This window comes from Ochotona curzoniae, unplaced genomic scaffold (genome assembly GCF_017591425.1).
Source record: "Ochotona curzoniae isolate NIBS_2020 unplaced genomic scaffold, NIBS_Ocur_1.0 contig_2321, whole genome shotgun sequence".
Lineage (NCBI taxonomy): Eukaryota > Metazoa > Chordata > Mammalia > Lagomorpha > Ochotonidae > Ochotona > Ochotona curzoniae.
Window position 1 is genome coordinate 21963360 of NW_024465421.1, and position 21155 is coordinate 21984514.

The 21155-nt window shown below is 56.4% G+C and overlaps 2 protein-coding genes and 1 long non-coding RNA gene across 7 annotated transcripts in view; 1 reads left to right on the forward strand and 2 right to left on the reverse strand.

The window, feature by feature from the left end:
* The window catches only part of LOC121151694, a 294304-nt gene extending 287745 nt beyond the window's left edge, over positions 1-6559 (reverse strand). Inside the window, exon 1 of the long non-coding RNA XR_005883200.1 lies at positions 6191-6559. This is a non-coding gene — a long non-coding RNA (uncharacterized LOC121151694). The remainder of the gene's footprint in view (positions 1-6190) is intronic.
* On the forward strand, positions 5120-11764 carry EEF2KMT (eukaryotic elongation factor 2 lysine methyltransferase). 3 transcript variants are annotated; one of them, XM_040973387.1, is made up of 8 exons: positions 5120-5225; positions 6327-6389; positions 7842-7922; positions 8321-8422; positions 9011-9144; positions 9230-9495; positions 10329-10478; positions 11459-11764. In XM_040973387.1, the coding sequence occupies exons 1-8, from the start codon at positions 5130-5132 to the stop codon at positions 11557-11559; spliced, it is 993 nt and encodes a 330-aa protein (XP_040829321.1). In that variant the 5' UTR covers positions 5120-5129; the 3' UTR covers positions 11560-11764. The 3 variants fall into 3 exon arrangements, with proteins under 3 accessions (XP_040829321.1, XP_040829322.1, XP_040829323.1); XM_040973388.1 differs by lacking the exon at positions 8321-8422; XM_040973389.1 differs by lacking the exons at positions 7842-7922; positions 8321-8422.
* On the reverse strand, positions 11129-21136 carry ALG1 (ALG1 chitobiosyldiphosphodolichol beta-mannosyltransferase). Of its 3 annotated transcripts, none has more exons than XM_040973381.1 (13): positions 20900-21131; positions 20175-20252; positions 19962-20065; positions 18347-18495; positions 16818-16907; positions 16407-16517; positions 15731-15852; positions 15575-15613; positions 15348-15407; positions 14722-14832; positions 13848-13962; positions 13066-13141; positions 11129-12093 (listed from the first exon to the last, which is right to left on the reverse strand). In XM_040973381.1, the coding sequence occupies exons 1-13, from the start codon at positions 21111-21113 to the stop codon at positions 11962-11964; spliced, it is 1401 nt and encodes a 466-aa protein (XP_040829315.1). In that variant the 5' UTR covers positions 21114-21131; the 3' UTR covers positions 11129-11961. The 3 variants fall into 3 exon arrangements, 2 of the variants coding, with proteins under 2 accessions (XP_040829315.1, XP_040829316.1); XR_005883199.1 differs by lacking the exon at positions 11129-12093 and adding an exon at positions 14248-14342 and having other exon boundaries at positions 20900-21135; XM_040973382.1 differs by lacking the exons at positions 11129-12093; positions 13066-13141 and adding an exon at positions 14221-14342 and having other exon boundaries at positions 13872-13962; positions 20900-21136.
* Between the last annotated feature and the right edge of the window lie 19 nt (positions 21137-21155).

Below are 21155 nucleotides of genomic sequence, written 5' to 3' on the forward strand. Positions count from 1 at the left end.
CACACACACATCTCAAGCTGTGACCACTTCCAGCCAGAACCTAAGCCTGGCCTTACTTCACTGAAGAAAGCAACCCAAACGCCAACCCTCCTCCTGTGGGCATCAGCCTCACCACCCACAGACCTGGGTGGTTCCTGGAGCTGGTCCTTGCAGGGCTAGGAGCTGGATACATGGCAGCAGCCTGCACGGAGGGAATATTCATTACATAGTGGGTGTTCCTGTTCTGCTACACAGGTCCTGTAAGAGCCTCAATGAAACTTCTTATTTGAATGCTTCTTAAAGACACCATAATGAGCAAATTTAAGGCCAATCCCCTAATCCTCTCCTTTTCTCACACACACACCTATTGCCCTTCCAGCCCACCTCCTACACCTGCTTTCACAGATTGCCACGTTTGACCTCAGCCATGTGACTCCGGAAGGGAGCTTGAGGGGGTGGGAGGGTTGCATGAACCCTCAGCCACAGCCACAGATGATTGACCCAGAAATGAGCATCTAATCCAAAAATCCCAGAGCATTTCCCTTGAAATCTCTGAGATTTCCGGCCAGCACCCATTTGAGAGACCCAGATGAGGCTCCTGGCTCCTACGTGCTCCATTGCAGCCGTTTGGGGAATGAACCAGCAGATAGAAGATCTCACCCATTCTCTCTCTGTGTCACTCTGCCTTTCTAATAAACAAATAAATGTCAAAAATAATATTCAAGCTCAGCTCACACGAACAAGTTCTTTCCTCCCAAGAAAATAGCCTCCATAAGCCTTCCTACGTACCAGGCACTGAAGTAAGAGATTTGTACAAATTCACCTATAAAAACTCCCAGGGAGAGACTGTGATTAGCTCATACACAGAGAAGTAAGCTAAGGCCCGGAGTGGGGCTGTGACTTCTCAAAGTCACACAGCAACCAAAAGGCAGCATGTGGATTCAAACTCCCTGTGTAAAACCAAGGGCCTCTCCTGTCTCCAGCCCTGGCAGCTGCTCCCTGGCATGAGACTCCTGGTAGCATCCCTTTCCTGGCGTTTTCCTTATTCATGCCTCTTGAGGTTCAGTTCCTCATCAGAGTTTTTCTCTTGGCCACTGTCACAAGTGGCTGGGCAGGAGGACAGCCTGGTACAGGGCCAGGTGGACAGCAGCATCCTGCTTACTTGGCGGGCCAACATCAAATTGCTGTATCTGTTGGCAGCTCCCACTGTAGGACATCTTGGTCTTCCACGTGGCTAGCAGCGACTCAAGTACCTGTGAGCATCTTCTACTGCCTTCCTCAGGCCTATTGCTAATGTTAATGCTGGATCTGAAGTAGAGTAGCCGGGACTTGAACACATGTTCCAATATGGAAACAGAATCCCATTCTAAATTCTCAAAGGCTTCAGGGATCTGACCATTGTGATTTTAACTAAGGGACAGTTTTCTCCCAGGGCACCAAAATCCAAAACAGCTTTGTCTCTACATTCAGTAAATTGGTCACAGATGTTAACAGCGGAGGCCATGGCTTCCACAGTCTCCTGGCAGACATGGGACCACATGCAGAGCCTCTGGAGCTAGTTCCAACGAGTCACTGGGCAGACCTTCACAGCTGCTGTGCCACTCCCAAGAGGTGGGTTCTTGCGAGGGGCTCCCAGGCAGGGCCCCCAGGAAATACTCCCCTACACCGAGGGCCTGCCCACGGACCTTCCCGCCAGTGCACAGGGGACAAGCAGCAGGATGAATCCAGCACATGGTGGGCTCACCAAGTGACTCTGAGTATATTCCTTCTGAGTTTGAGTTCTGCCACAGCTCTGCTGCCCCCTACCTTGTTCCACTTCCCACAGGAGCCCAGGGAGGGGGAGGTTGTGTGACAGACAGCAACTGATAAGCAGGACATCCCAAAAACCCATTTGCAGCAAATTGGGTTTTAGCAGATTGGTCATTCAGCAAAGCGGGTCATTAGGCAAACGGGTCATTTGGCAGTGAGGTCATCAGTGAAGCTTTCAACGAGCCCTTGGAGATTCCCTGCAGGAAGCACTTTCTTGGGTTAAATGCACATTTCATCTGCATAATTAATATTCACGAATGCCTGGGTGGGAAACTTCCCCTGGGGACCCAGGAGCAGTCAGCACAGCCTCATAATACTCAGACAATTAATTAAAAGCTCCCCCCACCCCAGTGTTCTAATAGAATCTGAGGCACAAAGGGTGTCTCAGAAACACAGCAGGTGGGCTCTGTGCTGTCACTTGTGCCGCTCACACTGGTGGTTATCCTGGCAAGGTCACTGGGCATCAGCCACTTGTTGCTGCCTGCCACCTGGGCTGGCCACCGGCAACACCCTACCGCCAGGGCTGCCTTCCTGGCTTGTCACCGGGGCAGCCTCTTGTTCTGAAATGCTGAGTTTTCTGACAAAGGCCCTGCATTTGCACTGCACCCGTTTTATCAATCTCCCACAGCTGCTGAAAAAACCACAGATCAGTGACCAAGAGCAGCATGGATGGATTCACCCAAACCTGAAGGTAACAAGTCTGTAGCCGAGCTTTGGGCAGAGCCATGCTCCCTCTGAGCCCTGCTCGGGGCCAATTCCCCCTTGCTTCAGGCTCTGGCAGCTGCTGCTATGTGTGGGTACTCCTCTGGACGCTATTGCCCACCCATCTTCACCCCCAGGTCACTGTCTTCACTTCTATCTCCACCTTCTTAGGTCTCCCCACCTCCTACATCACGCACTGGAATCAGAGCCCCCCAGTACTCTACGCTAACCTCGCCTGAAACTGACTTACTTGCAAATCCGGTTGCGTTTCTAATGCCTGGAGACTGAGACATCCAGCTTAGCTCTCCAGGAGACACAATGTAAGCCCTGCACACGGCACACGTCCCAGACACAATCCAAGCACAAGCACAGCACTGGTGCACCTGCAACTGCATCCCCAATACATAATGTGTCAGATGGAGGCCTCACGTTTCCTATCACACTCACCATAATCATGCTCCAGCGGAAGTCAAAACTCAGCTCACGGGCCCGGCGCGGTGGCGCAAGTGGTTAAAGGTCCTCACCTTGCACGCCCGGGATCCCATATGGGCGCCGGTTCTAATCCCGGCAGCCCCGCTTCCCTTCCAGCTCCCTGCCTGTGGCCTGGGAAAGCAGTCGAGGACGGCCCAAAGCTTTGGGAACCTGCACCCGCGTGGGAGACCCGGAAGAGGCTCCTGGCTTCGGATCGGCATAGTATCGGCCCGTTGCGCTCACTTGGGGAGTGAATCATCGGACGGAAGATCTTCCTCTCTGTCTCTCCTCTCTGTATATCCGCCTTTCCAATGAAAAAATAATAAAAATAAATCTTTAAAAAAAAAAAAAACTCAGCTCACGCCTTGCCTTGACCGCACACGAGTCTCCCGGACACTGCCCTGGGCTCAAGCTGAGCTGCTGCTGCGGGTTAAGGAGTTGATTAGCGCTTGTTTGCCTGGGCAGAAACTGGGCTTGCGCCTAAAAACACCTAGATTAATTGGACTCATCTGTATCCAATATCCTGGCTAAATTAGGCCTTAGGAAAGAGTATAAGGAGAGGTGCTAGAGCAATAGAGCAAGACTCCGCAGAGACTTTTCACCATCACTGGTCTCCTGTTGGTGCTTCATCCCCAGACCCTGTCCCTGTCCACGTGACTGGCTCTGCTGGTCTCTGCTGGTCGAAGCAAGCTGCAACTCAACTAGAAAGTTCACACTTAATAACTGACATCTGAACTACACAAACTTCGTCCAAGTTGAAGCATGACCTGTGAAGGTCTCCACAGTCCAAGAGGTCAACTGGTCTTCTTGTGCAAAAACTGTTAATGCCAGGAGAGAAAGGAGAAGCTTCAGCCTACTGTCTGAGCCAGCACCGAGTCATTTCTTAAAAGGACCTGTTCCACATGTTAAAAATGCATCAGGGTTGGGGCTGCTGTGTGCAATGCTGACAGCCCACACAGGTACCCCCTCAAGTCCCAGCTGCTCTGCTTTCAGTCCAGCTCCCTGCTAACGTACCTGGGAAAGTTGTGGGAAATGGCCCAAGTGCTTGGGTCCCTGCATCCACAAGGGCAGAGGTCTGGAGGGAGCTCCTGGCTGCTGACTTCAGGTCAGCCCATCCTCAGCAATTACAGCCATGATAACGGAAGCTCTCTCTGTCTCTCTCCCTGTGCAAATCTGCATTATGGCTTTCAAATAGATAAAATATTAAAAGAAAAAAAAACTCATTAGGGCTGTTGCTATCCTCATGGGAAGCCTTAAATCTGCAAGGTAAATCTTGACTTTTTCACAGACACACCATTCCTCTCTAGGCAAGCACAGACCACTCACATGACCTGGATATTTTTTCCTTCTTTCCTTTTTAAAAAAGTTACTAATTTTTATTTTACAGACCAAAGAGAACCATCTGCTGGTTCACTCCCCAAACAGCCACAACTTTCAGAGCTGGAGGCAGCAACTTCTTCCAGGTGCCCCACATGGGTGCAGGAGCCCAAGGACTTGGGCCGTCCTCGACCGCTTTTCCAGGCCCTAAGCAGGGAGCTGGATGGAGAGTGGAGCAGCTGGGACACAAACCATTGCCCACAAGGGATGCTGCTGCCACAGGTGGAAGATTAGCTTGCTATGTCACAGTGCTGGCCGCATTACCTGGATTTCTACCTTTCCACTTCAGTCACAGTCTCAACTCTCACCTCTGTCCGAATACCCCAACCCTGTGAGAGCTTTGTCAGGCGAAAAAGTTTCAGCCGAGGCCCTGCTCCTCCCAGACTCAAGTCCCTCTGAGAGCTCCTGCCCCGGGATGGAGGCTTCCTGCCTGTGTGCCAGGCCCTCTGGGACCCTAGGGGACTCATCCTTGGCCGGTTTCTCAGGGGTCTGCACAGGCCGGTTTCTAAGGGGTCAGGCAGGGCGCTCCTAGCTGTGGGGTGACTTCATGTCCTCGGGCTGTGCAGAGGAGAGGTGACTCAAGAGTGCTGAGGTGCATTTACAGAAGTAGCCCAGGATATCCACCCATGATTGCAGCTCACACTTTGTCCAGTCTTCGCGGTCCACCAGAGGCCGAGCCCACCTTCCAGCCCCGCCCACCTTCCAGCCCCGCCCACCTTCCAGCCCCGCCCACCTTCCAGCCCCGCCCCGTCGGCTCCGCCCCCGCTTCCGCCGGTCTCCCAGCCCCAGCCATGGCGCCCGCGGAAATCGCGGAGAGCGAGCTGCTACTGCAGACTTTTGAGCGCCGCTTCCTGGCAGCGCGCGTGCTGCGCTCCTTCCCCTGGCAGGTGTGTGAGGGCCATTGGGGGGCAGACAAAAAGGGGTGGGCCTCGGGACCGGCCTCTCGCCACCCACGGGAGGGCGAGGCTCTGCTCCAGGCCCGCATGGTGCGGGGAGCTGCACCGTGGCGATCATTGTTACTTCTCGGTGACCATCCTATCGTCCTGGGAACCACGGCCCTTACGCCTCGGGTGGGAAGAGGCCCCGGGTTCCCTTCCACCCAGCTGGGGCTCCGTGCCTCTGCCGGGGTTCCCTTCCACCCATCTGGGGCTCCGTGCCTCTGCCGGTCCGCAGCTTGCAGCCTGGAGCTGGCCTGAGTTGCAGGTCGCAGCACCCTGCCTTGTGCAGTTTCCTCAACATAAACCTTCTGCTCTGGGAGGAGGCATATTCCACCTTGCCACCTGGAATTCGGTACCCACTGTCCCTACCTGCATTCCCTGGCGACATTGCTCAGAGAGGAGGGAACTGTTGAGGTCACTCCCTGGTGGCCGGGAGCCGGGCTTGGTTAGAAAGAAGGGCTCAGACCTCATAGAGCCCCTGCTTTGAACCCAGGCATTGTGGGACCCTGGTCCCTTGTGTTTTCATTAGTAAAATGGGGCATCCCATGTTGCCCACCCGGGCACTGAGGATGTTTGTTCAGCCACCTCTGTTTGTGGGGTGCCTTCCATAGGAGCCAGTGATCCCCAGTGCACACCACAGGGGAGGATGGGAGACAACCAGAGAACAAGTCTCTCCGGGTGTGGAAATGACATGCCCGGCTGGCACGTCGGCTGGGACAGTCTGCCCAACTCTAGAGCCTAAACACTAGACTCCAAGTCCATTCTATCTGCAGGTTCTGTCTTCACCTTAATTCAGGCCCACCACGCCTCACCTCTGAGGCCACGCCAGCTCGTTTGGGCACAGGACTGATCTGAGCCAGGGTGGGCGGCCATGAGCCCGAGAGCCAGTCTGCTAATTTCCTCTCTCCACTCACCCAGTGGATCCCTTGGCACCTCAAAGTCAGGCTGTGGCTGTGACTTCCATTTGTGACCAGTGTGCGATACATTCTTGAAAATACAAGAACATGTCCTTGAGATTTCCTGTCTCTCTCGCTCTCTCTCTCCACATAGAGCCTAGAAGAGAAGTTAAAGGCCTCCTCAGATTCGAAGCTGCTGCTGCATCTTTTACAAAAAGTAAGAATCTCAGCAACTCTGGGAATGACAGTGCAGCCCCCTAGCCTGCTGGCCAGAGCCTAAGAAGAGCCACAGGTGTGCTGTGTGGTTTATAAGCATCCATGTCTGTATTCCCAGAATGTCAACATTGAGGACAGGGGTCATCGCCTGGGACGGCCCCAGCTCCTGTATCTTAGTGAGAGGCATGACAAATACAGAGGTCACATGGCCAGGGAATGCAGAGAAGGTTCCTGGACTGCCCACAGTGATGGCTGACCTGATGGGTGTAGGAGCAGTTTGTAACTGCTGCCAGCTCTGCAGGCTTGGTCAGGGAGGTCTGTTCTGACCAGGTTGCCTCTGGACAGAGACTGGCCCTTACCACACTGGTGAGGTGAAGCTGCACACAGATGGAGACAAGATAAGGTGAGCCCCGCGCCTAGCCATTGGGTCCCAGCGCACCTCAAGAGGTATAGGCTGTGGGCATGAAGCAGCATCCCAAACCAGTATACTTTGCTTGCAAGTCCAAGGTGGACTCAAACCCCCCAACTCCCCAACACGAACCCATTGAGGAGCCCAGGGTCAGAATCCCCATGCTGTAAGGCAGACCCAGCCTGTCCCATGGAAAAGCTATGGCTGGAAGAAGGGGAGCCTTTGTGGGCAAGGTGGCAGCTCAGGACTCTGAGCCCGAAAGTCAGCATATGAACCTGCCCCTTGCAGCCCATTCTGACTTCTAGCCCAAGTGTCATGCTAACAGCATCAGAAGCAGCAAGAACTGCTTCCAAACCCAACATGTCTGCCTGAACAGCTGGAGGGAAAACAGTCCAAAGCCTGTGGGTTCCGGGTACTCTGTGCCCTGAGGTACAGGCCTACAGACCTCAGCTCCCCACTACTCCTGCCAGCAGCCTCCCTTCCTCATTCATTCTGCCTTCCCTGTTGTCCTCTGCAGAATGTGGCAGTGGCCACTCCACCTCAGGGAGCATGCCCAGCTGTGCCCCTGCCTGCAACTTGCTGCAACTGCCCTGGCTTTGTCCCTGAGCACACCCTTCTCTCAGCCCACCCAGGCACAGCCCTAGGCTCTGCCCGGCTCACATCACAGCATTCCCCCACTATCCCCGGGTTTGGTTCTCTCCTTTCCCTGGCCTCCTTCTCTGCCTGGGATGGAAGTCTGAGTTGGGCAGGCACCGGGGCAGCCCTGCTCCCACTGAAGCCAGGGTCCCACAGTTGCCCTCACCACACACTGGTTCCTTCGGCTGGCTTGGGCGCTTGATGCCCATGTTCCTGCCGGGAGAGGGCTCAGGGACGCCGCCCACACCAGGCAGCACGGCACAAGCTTTAGGGCTTCCTCAGGTTGAATCCTTCACGGGCAGGAGGGCCCCAGGCCAGCCTTCTCCTCACCTGAAGCTTGAGCCCAGGGGACAGAGGAAGACATGGGATGGGGCTCTGCCACCCCCAACTGCATGGCCTCTCCCGTAGACCGCGAGACACCCTCTGTGTGCGAGGTACCCACCGTCCTCATCTTACGTCCGGCGTTTCCTCTCCGAGCTCATTAGAAAGGTGAGTGCTGGCAGGGCCCTGGTGTTTCCAGGACTCCTGCCCGCCAGCAGCACTGCACCCCGCCCTCCGACCTGCCACCCAGCGAGCTTGGCCCGTACCTGCCTTCGCCCAACTCTGGGTTGCCCACCCAGGCCTGGCAGAGGCAGTCTTGGCTTCTCCCTCAGAGCCGCCCACTGAGGGCGCCATGCTCCGCCCTGCTGTGGGCAGCGCCGCCCTGTGGCCTCTGCCGGAAGCTCCCTTCACGTCGCTCCGCCTCCCTTCCACTCGGCACCCCGCCCAGACCTCCCCTGCACGGGGGTGGAGGTGGGCGGCCACCTCTCGGACCAGAGGAGGCCCGCTGTGCTGTGCTGGTTGGCGGGCAGCTCGCTGCTCGCCTGAGTCTCTCGCTGTCCACCCAGCATGAGGCTGCGCACACGGAGCCCCTGGACGAGCTGTACGAGGCGCTGGCGGAGGTCCTGGCCACCGACGAGTCTGCCCAGTGCCACCGGAGCTACTTGCTGGTAAGAGACTTGCGCCCACCCCCGTCACAGGCTCCGGGCAGTTTCCTGCCAGCCAGCCGCCACTTGGCCACGCTTTTCTCCTCAACCCGGCTTTTCTCACTTGAGAGTGGGGAGGGAGGCAGAGCTCCTGCTGGTTTGCCCAACTCCCCTCCAGCGGGCTCAGCTCAGGGACCTGCGTTCAGGCATCATCTGCCTCGGTTCGCCTCTGCCCTTACCCCGTGTGCCCATCCTGGGGTGCAGTTCTGACAGGGAACTAGGGCTTAAGGCTGGAGGTTTATTCCCTCTCTTCCTGTCTTCAAGAGCACCAGCTGTGGTCCTAGAAACCCCTGCGGGGTGGCAGCCCAGTGGTTCACACAGGCATCGTCATGGATCTGTGACATCACCTTCACAGGTCTCCTGGTTTATTCGACACCCTGCTCTCCTAGACTGGTCTAGGTGTTATTTGCAGTGGGCTGGGGTCAGCCATTTCTTCTAGAAGCTCTGGCTTCCTTCAGGAGATGGTATTTTGAGCCCCTCCCCCAGCGGATACAGCCAGGGAACTCCGAGCCACAGCCAGCCTGAATGAACTCCCCCGCCCTCTCGGTGTAGCCTTCTGGAGACGCAGTCACACTCAGAGAGAGCACCGCCATCATCGCACACGGCACCACGGGCCTGGTCACGTGGGATGCTGCCCTGTACCTGGCCGAGTGGGCCATGCAGAATCCAGCAACCTTCACTCACAGGTGACCCCAGGGCATGGGCAGGGTTGGGTGGGGAGTGGCTCTGCCACGGCATGGTCACCAACACAGTCCCTTCTCTCCTGGTCAGGACTGTCCTGGAGCTGGGCAGCGGGGCTGGCCTGACAGGCCTGGCCATCTGTAAGGCGTGCCAGCCCAGGGCATACATCTTCAGCGACGGCCACAGCCATGTCCTGGAGCAGCTTCGCCAAAACATTATTCTCAATGGCTTTTCATTGGAACTGGATGTCACCATAGAGCCCGAGCACCCTACAGTCACCGTGGCCCAGCTGGATTGGGACACTGGCACAGGCCCGCAGCTCTCTGCTTTCCAGCCTGACGTAGTCATCGCCGCAGGTACCTCCCTGCCCACCTCAGGCTGGGCACCTGGATTCCCTGAAGCTCTACTTGGGTAAGGGGGCAACAGGTACCTCAGGACAGGGAAGTGATGTGGCCTCTGGGGTGGCAGCAGAGGCCAGGGCGACCCCCGCTTCCCCAAGACCACAGCCTTCTTGCTGCAGACGGGCCGGCTTCTGTTAAGGTGGCTGCATCCAGCACATGCCATTGGCTCTTCCCAGCAAGGCAAGCATAACAGGCCACATGCCAGGCCCCCCAGCCACCAGCACTCACTGCTGGGTGTTCAGCAAAGCTGCACCCAGCCCCAGGCCAGGTCTTCAGATACAGGCAGAAAAGGACACGGCAGGTCCTGGTGGTCCTGGGGCTGTTAGGAGCAATGCGGCTCTCCCTGGACTGCGTCTCGGCTCTCGGTGTGCTGCTGACACCTGCTCCTGGGCGTGCCTGTGAGGGGACCCCCATGCTTCCACAGCTGGCACCCACTTGCTACACAAGTCCCCCCACTACACATCTGTCTTATACCCTCAAGACCACAAGGGAGCCAGCTACCTGGCTGGACAGGGCCAGGTGGTGTCTAGCTGGGCTCCTTGCAGGCCTGGCTGACAAGCATACCAGCACAGCCCATCCTGCAGAGTGGGTCCTGCCTCATCAGGCCCTCTCCCAGGCATGGCATCTGCTGGCTGCAGGTGTTTCTCCCAAGGGTTTTCCTGTGTTTCTGTGGGTAGCATGTCTTTAGTAAAACCGCCGTTGCCCATGTCCTTATCCCATGGGCAAGGACGGCACGCTTGGGCCTTACCTTGGCCCTGTGCCCTGAGTGACACAAATCCACCTTACAGACGTGCTGTACTGCCCGGATGCCATCCTCTCACTGGTTGGACTCCTAAAGAGGCTCTCTGGCTGCCGCAAGGACCAGCGGCCTCCTGACGTCTATGTGGCCTCCACTATCCGCAATCCAGAGACACCACAGTTGTTCACGGCACAGCTAGGTGAGCCCCCTACCTGCAGGAGGCCTTACAGGCAGAAGCCTGGCCACTGGGGCGTGGGGGTTTGGGGTGAGGGGCAGTTCAGGCCCACTGTGTGACTAATAGCCCTGCTGTGTGGTCCTGTGAGCCATGTAGAATGGCTGGGTGGTGGGGCAGGACTGGGGTGTGGTGAGGCCCATGGGACTAAGCCCAGGACCTGAGGGGGAATCCGCCACCCTGGCAGAGCTAGGTTCTCTGTGTGCTGCCTTCTCTGTGCCCAATGCACATCCACCCCAGAGGGGTGCACCCAAACGCAGGGTAGAAGCAGGGACTGCTGTTTCTACAGCCCTGAGCTGGCACCACCATGCTGGGTGCTGTCCCCCGACCTGACATTTGTCAGCCCAGCACTTGCAGGGTACTGTCCCCATGTCTCATTGGCAGTGCACTGAGGCTGGCTGCCATGCCCACCCCACCCAGATTCCCCCTCTGCAGGCCTAGGTGGCAGGTGCATGCTCAGCACCCCACTACCAGACATGTGCGTGTGAAACACAGGGCTCAGTGCCATCCACATAGGCAGTTCATGTGCTACAATCCAGTGTCTCCACATCTGGTGTGCCCTGCAGGACCTAGAATGCCACAGACCATTCAAAGACACTACACCTGGACAGCAGGGCCACAGGCTTGCATGCTTCTGTCTTTATTGCAGGACTCTGTCTTTCCTGCATATGCTGAGGTTTTACTGCCAACAGATAGTGCCTGTGACCCTTCCTGTCTGAGCTCCCCAATGTGGTTCAGATCTTGGGCCTGTCCCAGCCTATGCTGAGTACAGTTGGGGCAGGGCCACCTGGCTGTTGTCACTGCTGATTGAGAGGGTCCTTGTGCCACCTGGCAGGTTGGATTGAGTTTCCAGGATGTACCTGGAAGTCTGAGCCACGCAGAGCAGCAGCTATTCTGATACACGTCTCTAATACCTCTGGCCCATGACATATGTGCTCTGCTTACAGGCCAGGCTGGGATCAGCTGGGAGGCAGTGCCTCCCCACGACCGCACTCTGTTTGCTTACGAGGAGCACTGGGAGGTGGTGGTTCTGAAGCTGACGCTGTAGAGGCTGGGACTGCAGGCTTCGCAGAAAGGTGACTCACGCAGCAAGGCTGACGACCCATCTCTGGGCTACAGTGTTGGGGAAGGTCCAGTTGTAAACCAGGAACTGTAGGTGTGTCCTTGCTGAGCAGAAGGGGGCACAGCTCAGCCATCAGCATTTCTACGTGCACACGAAGATGCCTATCGAGTTCGGTCTTCCCAGGCCTCAGCACAGCATGGTGCTGCAGGAGTCAGAACGCAAGGGACATGGTAGGGCAGAGGGCACTGTGCTGACATGTGCAGAAGCAAGCAGGCAGGAGCAGGACAAATGAGAGGCCAGAGGTGCCCTATGGATCCTGTTGCTAGAATGGAAACTTGCACTGCTGTCGTCCTGCCTCCCAGCCACTGGCAGGTTGGACAGCAGGGATCAGGTGTCCGTCAGCAGGGGCAGCACAGTTCGCTCCCAGCTTTCATCCCACCGCAGCTGCTGCGATTCCCGGAGGTTCTTCCGGAACAGGTTCAGCTTGCCAACAGGATCCGGGAACTCTGAGAAAAGCATCTGTGAGGAGATGAAGACGAGAGTGTCCCTAGGTGCTTCTCCAGGCTGACCAGCCTGACACAGCTTAGGCCGCGGTCCTGGCAGAGCAACACCTGCTTCCTGGGCCCCACTCCCTCAGGCCCCAGCTGGCAGCACATTGCTGCTTCTCCCCTGTCCTGTCCTCTGTGCCTTGGAGCACGTCCTAGCCTCAGCCCACTGTTCCTCCCTGAGGACCTTCCTCCAGCCTCTGTCCTTGGAGTCCCTTGTACTCTGCTGACTGCAGTCAGGTCAGCGTCAGAGCCTGCAGGCCCTCATCCGTGTATCAGTAAAGTTTTAATGGCACCAGACCCCCACCTTCATCTCAAGCTGGTTTGCACCTGCCTTCACTAGACAGCAGTTATCCAGGTAACATGACAAAGCCCAAAGTACGACAAGAGTGGTGCCAGGCCTGTGCTTTGTACAGCATGTTCAGGCGTGGCTTGTCATGTGGGCATCCCATACAGCATACAGCAGCACAAGTAGAGTCCCAGCTGCTCTGTTCCAATCCAGGTCTCTGATAGCATCAGAGGCTGGCCCAGGTGCTCAGGGCCCTGTCACATGGGAGACCAGGATAAAGTGCAAAGCTCCTGACTTTGACCAGAAAAAAACCCAGCCACTGTGGCTATTCAGGGAGTGAACCAGCAGATGAAAGATCTGTCTCTGTCACTCTGCCTCCCAGATAAATAAATGTCTTTTTCAAACAAGGAGGGCATTTTTGTGGTGCATTTTGCCAAATCCCACTGGTGGGGGTTGGTCCAATAGGCACTCTTTGCTTCCCCTCACATCTCTGATCCTGACTGCCCCCTAACTGGCAGCACAGCTGCCTGCACAGCATTGTCAGCTGCATGGACCCAGAGGTCAGGCTAGAGAGAGCCCCATTCTCTCCCAGACCCCCACACTGCAGGGTCAGGCAGTATGGCTTACCACCCGTTACTGGGGTGCACCCAGGGCTACCTGAAACTGAGCAGCCAGTTCGTCTGAGTCCTTGAAGACCAGGCCATTCTCCTCGTGCTTCACAAGCTCATGTAAACTGCAGAGAGCAGAGAGGTTTGAGCTGCCCAGGGAAGACCCTGTGACCCAAGCCCCCTCCCCACTGACACCAGGCCCCAACCATCAGCTAGATGTTGGAATCTGCCTTCAAGTACAGCATCTCAACAGAACACAGAGCTGCTCCATGAATACACAAAGTATCCTGGCCGTGTACTCGAGTGGTGCCCTATGAGCAGTACAGTGACCATTCCAACCAGGAGGGGCATGAGCTGGCACCAGGAGCTTGGGTACCATTGGCTGGTAAGTGAAAACTCACCAAGCCTGCTCCTGTGTTTTTTCCTAACTCCACACCCAACAACCAAGCCAGAGGAACTCCCTGGAGATAGGCTTCCCGCATTGCAGGTGGCTTTTCAGGGTCATGGGAGATTTGATCCCGCCTTGCCCTGGACTCAGCTCGCAGTAGTCTCACACACTGCACTGGCTACTGAGTGCCTGGGGGCTACTGTTCCATTACCTCCCCCAGTAGTAACAGTCCAGGGTAGTTACACAAGGCCACTCATGGAGTTGACACATCAAACCACAAGGCCCAACAAGGGGTAAAACGGTAGAGGCCACAGGTGATTCTAGCCACTGCCCCATTCTGTGAGCACAGGCCCGGAGCTGAACCACCAGAAGCACAGGGCCATTGCTGCTGGAGACCCCTTGGCTGAGAATCCTCACCCTCAAGGTTCCCTCTCTGCTCCTACCATTTGAAGGTCACTGCACACACAGGCAGGCAACACCCAAACATGTCCACCACCTTCATGGGCAGGTCCAGGCCACTGGAGGACTTGTGCAGACACACACCCAGGTCAGCTGAGCCTGCAAGGGGGTTTGGGTGGAAGGGTCAGTGTGCTGGCCATGCCCTGTGAACATAGACCTGTCAGGGCAGCGTGTCAAACCTTCCACAGCAGGCAAAGATCGGGGACCACTGGGCCACACATACACACACACAGCAAGCACATGCATACACACAATAAATGCGTATACTTGTAGACACATAAACACACATCTGTACATGCGCACATGTACACACACGGTCACAACGGCCAGCAGCACAGCCTGGTGTCGAACACTTACTTAGGCTAACCTCACTCCTTCCCTTACCACCCTGGTGCCCTTAAAAGAACTGGGAGTTTCTGTTTGGAGAATGATGAAAAGGTTCTGGGTGCAGGTCATGAGCACCACAGAGCTGCACATGTCTGAAATGGCCAACTCCAATAGAGATTTCACTGCAATACTTTGAAAAAAGTATCCCAGGGCAGTCAGCTGTCCCTGAAAATAAAGCCACACCAAGCCTAGTCCTGGTGCAAACCACAGAGCAGGGCCGAATGCAGAACACAGGGGCTAAGGACCTCTTGGCAAACAGCATCCATGCAGCTGAGCAGGAAGAAGATGCCATGCCAGGAAGAGGCCTATTCAGGACCTTGTCAGAGTTCCTGGTAGGTCCCTGGAACCAGCACCCTCTCCAGCCTCAGGCCTGCCTACAAAGGGTCCCTGTGCTGGGTGTGGCTGGCACAGTTTCCAGAGAACAGGGGGAGAATCCTTCCCACCGGGCCCCACCCCCTGCCGACCTCTTACCCAGGAGCAGCGGGTAGTCCTCGGCCTCCAGCCACGGGGTGCACACCTGGATGTGCTGGAAATTCCGCTGGCCCAGCAGGCGGCTGTAGTACTCCTTCAGGGGCCCTTTGCCTTGGCACAGAGGAGACAGCAGGGGCTGGGGAGACATGCCACTCTTCCACACACCCCAGAAGACCCTCTGGGCCAGTCCAGAAACAGCCTTAGGACCCCACAGGGAAGGCACCCTCGCCACACAGAAGGCCCTGCAACTTGCAGCTGGTGGCCTCAAGCTCTGAACATGGCTGAGGTGTCATCACATGCTCCAGGGGCGGGGATGGGGCCTGCCTCTTGCCCAACCAGGTGAGAAGAGGGGTGGGAGGGAGGGAGGACTCCCTCCTCCTGTCCAGATCTCCCACTCCTCACCAGGGATCTGGAGGCAGCCATGAGATACACAGGGAAAGGTGCTTCATGCATGGCTCAGCATCCAGGGTCTCCAGAGACAGACCTAGACCCTGTCTCTCCTCACAGTGAGTAGATGGCTACACCTCATCGGTGGAGCTGGGGTGTGGTCTCCCAGATAACACTGCATAGGAGGCCAAAGCCACATGCCCATCCCTCACCTCAGGGCACAGAGGGTCCCATGGTACCTGTTATCACGCACACTAGAGGAGGAAGGCTGTCTCCATGTAGACTCAGCTGTTCAAATTCTGCGTGAACAAAAATACAGAGCCACTAGCCAGAGCCCAAGGAGACGTTAAGCCTTGCAGACACTTCTCCCAGGGCAGTGCCTCATGTCCAGACCTGGCCACCCGTGACCCAAACGGGAGCTGCCCACAACCATACCCACTATCCTCAGCCCACACCACACACCTACTTTCTAAGGCAGCCAGCAGGATGGAGAAGTCCTCATCCTCTACAAGAAGAGAATTGAGTGTCACAAGCCTGTCCCCAGACACACTGCCCCGTGGGGATGTGTGGAAGTGAGAACTGGTGCCTGTCACCCAGACACTGGGGAAGGACTCAAACACACCTGTCCAGCTCGTGCTGCTAACCAGCAGGGCTGGTCGGCCGCGCAGATGAGTCACCGTTCCGCTCCGAGGATCCCATTCTGTGAAGGCTGATCTCTCTACAGCTGGGTCCGAGGGCTCCGAACTGGGGGAGCAGAGGGAGAACCCAGGAGGTGTCACAGGGCACGCCCAGGTCCGGGGACTAGCTCAGGAAGGGCAGCCAGCCACCACAGCAGCACACCGGACACTGAGGCCCTGAACAGCAGTCACCTGCCAGCAGCAAGCAGGACCCACCTCCCAAGCCACTGCTTGTCACGGAGAGGGGGACGCTGTTGACACCTGCTGTGTCCACCAGGCCAGGTTATGGAGAGCAGCATAAAGCACCCCCTGCTAGCCCCACGCGACACTCAGAAGGTCCCTGGCCGTAGGCACAGAAGCCACTGACCTGAGGATATCCATGCAGAACTGACCATCCTTTTTTAAAGGGCCAGAGAGTCAACAATTGAGGTCCTACAGACCACATGCTCCTGGGTACAACTTGGGAGGAGCGAAAACACTGTGTGCCATGCCAACAAAGCTTTACTTACAAAACTAAGCATCAGGCCCCGGACGTGTGGATCCTCAGGTATGCAGTGAAGAGATAAGGAGATGGGGAAGAGGGGCCACCCCAATAGTGAGGAGCATACATGGGAGGCCTACCGGGCCCTGAAGGGTGGGTGGGTGCGGCCCAACTTCAGGAACAGTTCATGTTGCAGGTCCAGTGGCGTCTCTTTAAAGAATGATGCCGGCTTGTCATAGACAGTCACAGCTCTACAATGACATCATAGGGGAGGGGGTTCTAGGGAAGGATGGCCCAGGGCCCATGGAATGAAGACCCAGAAGGCTCTAGGAACAGGGCCCAGGGAACCAATTCTGACAATCCCGGGCTTAGAAACAGAGACGTGTTGAGCTCATAAGTGCTCGGACTACTTGGCTGGCTGGGAAGGAGTCTTGGCACCCCCGCCCCCTGGCCCCTTGGGGTTGTGGAATGCCAGGCAACAAACATGGCATGGCAGGTGCCACCAACCCCAGGACTCCCTCAACCTGACGGGTACCCCAGGGCATCCATACTTGATGTGCCAGTTCTCTGCCAGGTCCGCCTGCATGGCGTTGGTCACACACAGGTTCAGGTGGGTCAGGCGCCCAAAGAACCTCTCATACCTGGAAAGACATGTGGCTGGTAGGCAGAGCGGCCCAGCCTTTCCTACAGCAGAGACCACAGGGCATGCAGCCTGAGGACCCCAAGTTGGGCCTCTGATCGATCTGATCGCTTCCCAGCTGGAGGACATTTGCTGGACAAGGAAGCCACATGTCACCACCACAGTGCAAACCTGGCCTCTTGCTAGCCCCAGCCCCTCTGTGCTCTGGCTGCCTAACTCGGGGACCCCCACTTGCACCCACTGTGACGCCAAGGGAGATTAGAAAATATGTGAGAGAAGCCAAGACACTAACACCCAGCCTAGACCTGAGGCTTAACCTAGCCTAGACCCAGGAAGGTGAGAGAGCCACATAAGGTAACACTGCAAGGACTGCCAGCTGCCTGCCCTCAGGGTACAGAGAAAGCTCTGGGCAGGGGATACCTGGGACTAAAGCTCTTGGTTTCCTGACTTGGAAAGGAAGAGTGGTCCCTGTACAGCATCACTGGAGTGCAGCTGAGGTAGAAGAGAACAGACTACACAGAGGGCTCGGCCTGAGGTCTGGTGTGTACCAGGCACTCAGGAACCACCAGCAGCTGCTACTACGGGATCTGACTCCATTGCTGCTGCCACTACAGCCAATGAACAAGCCCATCAGGGCAGAAGCTAGCGGTGTGAAGCGAAAGGTGCATGGGAAAACAGGAGTCATCTTGGGCTCAGAGTCCACCAGAGCACTTGTGCTGGGGCGGACATTTGGCCCAGTGCTAGTGCACACATGGCTTAGCTCACATCCCACGAAGGAGTGCCTGGTTTTAGTCCCAGCTATTTTACTTCTGATCCAGCTTCCTGCCATCCCTGGGAGGCCACAGGCAACCCTCAGGGATCTGGGCCCCCATCACCCCTATAGGAGACCCAGATGGAATTCTAGGCCCATGCTCCAGGCTGGCCTAGCCCTGGTTGCTGAGGGTACGTGGGGAGTGAACCAGAGGATTCCACGGGTCTCTCTGCTGCTGTCTACCTTCCAAAAATATATATACACACATATTTTTTTATTGGACCCTTTCTGCTCCAGGTTCAGCCTGATCCATGGTTCTGATTTGGGGGTGCACTCTCATACTCTGTCCATGTAATGTGGGAGTGACTTATATGAGCTACCCAGAAAGACATACTCTCTCACAGAGCCTAGAAGCATGAAAACAAGAGCTAAGGGAGCCCCTGAACCCTGAGACCACCACTTACAGCAGCCACAAACATACAGCAGCCAAGTCCCACAGGTGGCACCCGAGACTGGGAGCCATCTCCCAGGACCTTTCCAAGTCCTCCTTGGCTGAAGCCTGTTCCAACCCAGTCAGGCCCTCACTCTGCAGACACACAGGGCTCCAGCCTGAGTCCCCGTGCTGCCCACCGCCTGCTCCCGACAAGGTCTGAGGAACAGCATTTGCATTCCCTCCTTCCAGGTCTCACCATTTGGCCAACAGAACGATGGGATGGCTGGGGCCATGCACCAGGCCCATGATGGAGTAGCCGTAGTTGTGCCAGTCAACGACGAGCTTACTCCCACAAAAGCAGCTTGCAAGCCAGCAGACAGCAATGCCAGGAAGGCCTGGGGGGTTCTGAGAAAGAGAGGGGTTCATGAAGGCAAGGAAGCCTAGACCAGACTCCACAATAACCTGCACAAGGGAAGTCACAAAACACGGGCTCTTGACAATCAACCAGCACAAGAAAGGCCCACGTGGCCACCAAAAAAGGGCAAAGGAAACAACTGACCAAGTGGAAACATGAGAGATCACCTATGAGATCACCCATCAGCAAACGCACAGGGTAAAGCAAGGAAACACTGCAATGCACCCCTCAAGTATGCAGGTTCTGAGAACGCCTAAGTCGGCTGGGTGCAGGCCCCCCAGCTTGGTGGGGCCACACTGAGCCAGCCATCCTGGGACACTACGTAGGAACAGACTACAGCATGCTCCACGTGCACACAACTGTGACCACGCAAGGCCACTGCCAGGAAGAAGCTGGCTCTGGGCCAATGCTGGCCATCCACAGTGCTCTCAACCATACTATTTACAGAAGCAAAAACATCTGGAAGAAGATATGCCTTTATGTTAATAGTGGGTGAAGAGGTGCAGCTACAAGACTCAGGGCTAGGGCTGGCATTGTAGCACAATGTGTTAATTCTCTGCTTACAACACTAGCAACCCAAGTCGGAGCATCACTTCCAGTCCTGCCGTTCCACTTCCAACACAGCTCATCTCCAACGGCCTGGCAAAGCAGCAGAAGATGGCCCAAGTGCTCTGACACCCTGCCATCCCACAGAGGAGTCCCACATGGGCTCCTGGCTTCAGCCGAGAACAGCCCAGGCTGTTGCAGTCATTTGAGGAGTGAAGCAGTAGATGGAAGGGCTCTCTCCCTCTCTTTACTTTTCAGACAAATAAATCCAAAAGGAAAAAAGCTGAACTTCAGATGCTGGGTCTGCCACTTCTCTGCTGTGCAACAAGAAGCTACTGACAGAACATTTCTGGATGTAGGCCACATCTCTAAAATGCAGATAACACAAGAATCTATGTTGTAGGGTTGCTATGCGAATTAAGTGAGGTACCATATACAAAACAGGTAAATATGTAACAAGTGCAACGTAAGATTTTACCTGTAGGGGTCAGTGCTGTGCTGGGTGGCAGCACCAGCATCTTGGATGGGTGACAGTTCGTGTCCCTGCAGCTTCCCTTCCCAACCAGCTCCCCACTCCTTGGACCCCTGCACCCATTTGGGAGACCCAAATGAAGCTCCTGGCTCCTGGCTCTAGCTGTTGCAATCATTTGAGAGTGAACCAGGAAGACCTCTTTTTCTGTCTCTCCATCCACTTAACTCTGCCTTTCCAATAAATAAATAAACATTTAAAAGTAAAATAAAGACTCTATCTGTAAGGACAGAGAAAAAAGCAGCATGGATGAGTATCATAAATAGAACAGATACATACCCAGGCCCCCACTCGCACTTGTGTGACTATGGCAGTATGTCAAGGTGTGCACCTGTGAAAGGCTGGAAAGGAAGGCTGAGGAGGCTAGGGACTGATGCCCACCTGGAGAAAGATGTAGGCAGCTGGCTCCGTGCGCATCAACATCCATAGCAAGTGCACGGCATGAAACACCACTGTGATTCCATACTGCAGAATGCGGGACCCCACTGTAAGTCAGAAGACACCTGTCACTAGCCACTGGGCACTGGGCAACCTGCAGGCCTCCCGCAGCCCCGCCCCGCAGACTCCAAGGAGTCCAGAGTGCATGCTTGGTACCTGCAAGCCGAGGTGGTTCCGACAACTTCACAATCTCAATCTTGTCACTGCGCAAGAGCTCGGCGCGGGGCCTGGAGTCTGAAAACAAGAAAGCCCCCTCTATGGTCCCAGCAAGCATGGAGGGCAAAGCCCCACAGCTCAGCTCACACTCAACCGCGGACCGTTAGACTTTCCAAAAACCTCTCCTCGCTGCTCCTCAGCAGCCAGAAGAAAGAACAAAGTCAACTCCTGTCCAGACTCCACCGGACACACACAGCCGAAGGGACCCGGTCTCACCCACCCTTGCTTCCCTCAAGGCCTGGCACCACACACTGCAGACTCTTCACGAGGACCCAAGGCTGCCACAGTTAAACCATACTCAAAGCAGGAACACGCGGACGCCATGGCCTCACAACCTGCACCTCGGGAGTCCAGCTCCTGCCTGGGAGCCATGCACGGAGGATGACACGTCTCCCGGGGCAGACGCAGTCCCGGTACGCCTGGCCCCAGGCTCCGGGAGGCTGTAAAGATGGACTCGCTTAACTCGGCCCAGCCCTGACCCAACCGGCAGATGCCAGCTGCCCTAGGGACCCCACCCGGCCCAGGCCGGCCAGAAACCTGGGAGCAGCCGTTCAGCTCCTGACCCATCTCGGAGAACCACCCGGGGGAGGAAAGTCAAGAGGGGCGCTCCCACCTCGACCCACCCGGGACATCAAACCCCTTCACTCCCCCGGCTCCGCACTCACTGCAGAAGCCCAGTAGCGTCACGGAGAAACCGTGCTTGGCTAGCGACAGCGCGTGGTACTGCATGCGAGGGCTGCGGCCCACGTCGCCCAGCACCACCACGACCACGTGCCGGGCGGCGTTCCCCCGCCGCCAGCGCTTCCATCCGCCCAGCAGCAGAAGCGGCAGAGCCAGCAGCAGACACAGCTCCAGCAGCAGCACCCAGGACGCCGCCATCTTAGCTGTCACGTGACCCCCGCCCTGGCGGCCGGGCGCGCT

Bases quoted from the DNA above. Each gene is read 5' to 3' on its own strand.
- ALG1 (XM_040973381.1), bottom strand. From the start codon at position 21,113: ATGGCGGCGTCCTGGGTGCTGCTGCTGGAGCTGTGTCTGCTGCTGGCT. The intron at 20,253-20,899 runs GTGAGTGCGGAG...TCTTGTTTTCAG, and splicing joins GACGCTACTGGGCTTCTGCA to ACTCCAGGCCCCGCGCCGAG. The intron at 15,408-15,574 runs GTAGGTGTGTGG...TTGTTCACGCAG, and splicing joins CCTGCTGGCTGCCTTAGAAA to AATTTGAACAGCTGAGTCTA.
- EEF2KMT (XM_040973387.1), top strand. From the start codon at position 5,130: ATGGCGCCCGCGGAAATCGCGGAGAGCGAGCTGCTACTGCAGACTTTT. The intron at 6,390-7,841 runs GTAAGAATCTCA...CCTCTCCCGTAG, and splicing joins TGCTGCATCTTTTACAAAAA to ACCGCGAGACACCCTCTGTG. The intron at 10,479-11,458 runs GTGAGCCCCCTA...CTCTGCTTACAG, and splicing joins GTTGTTCACGGCACAGCTAG to GCCAGGCTGGGATCAGCTGG.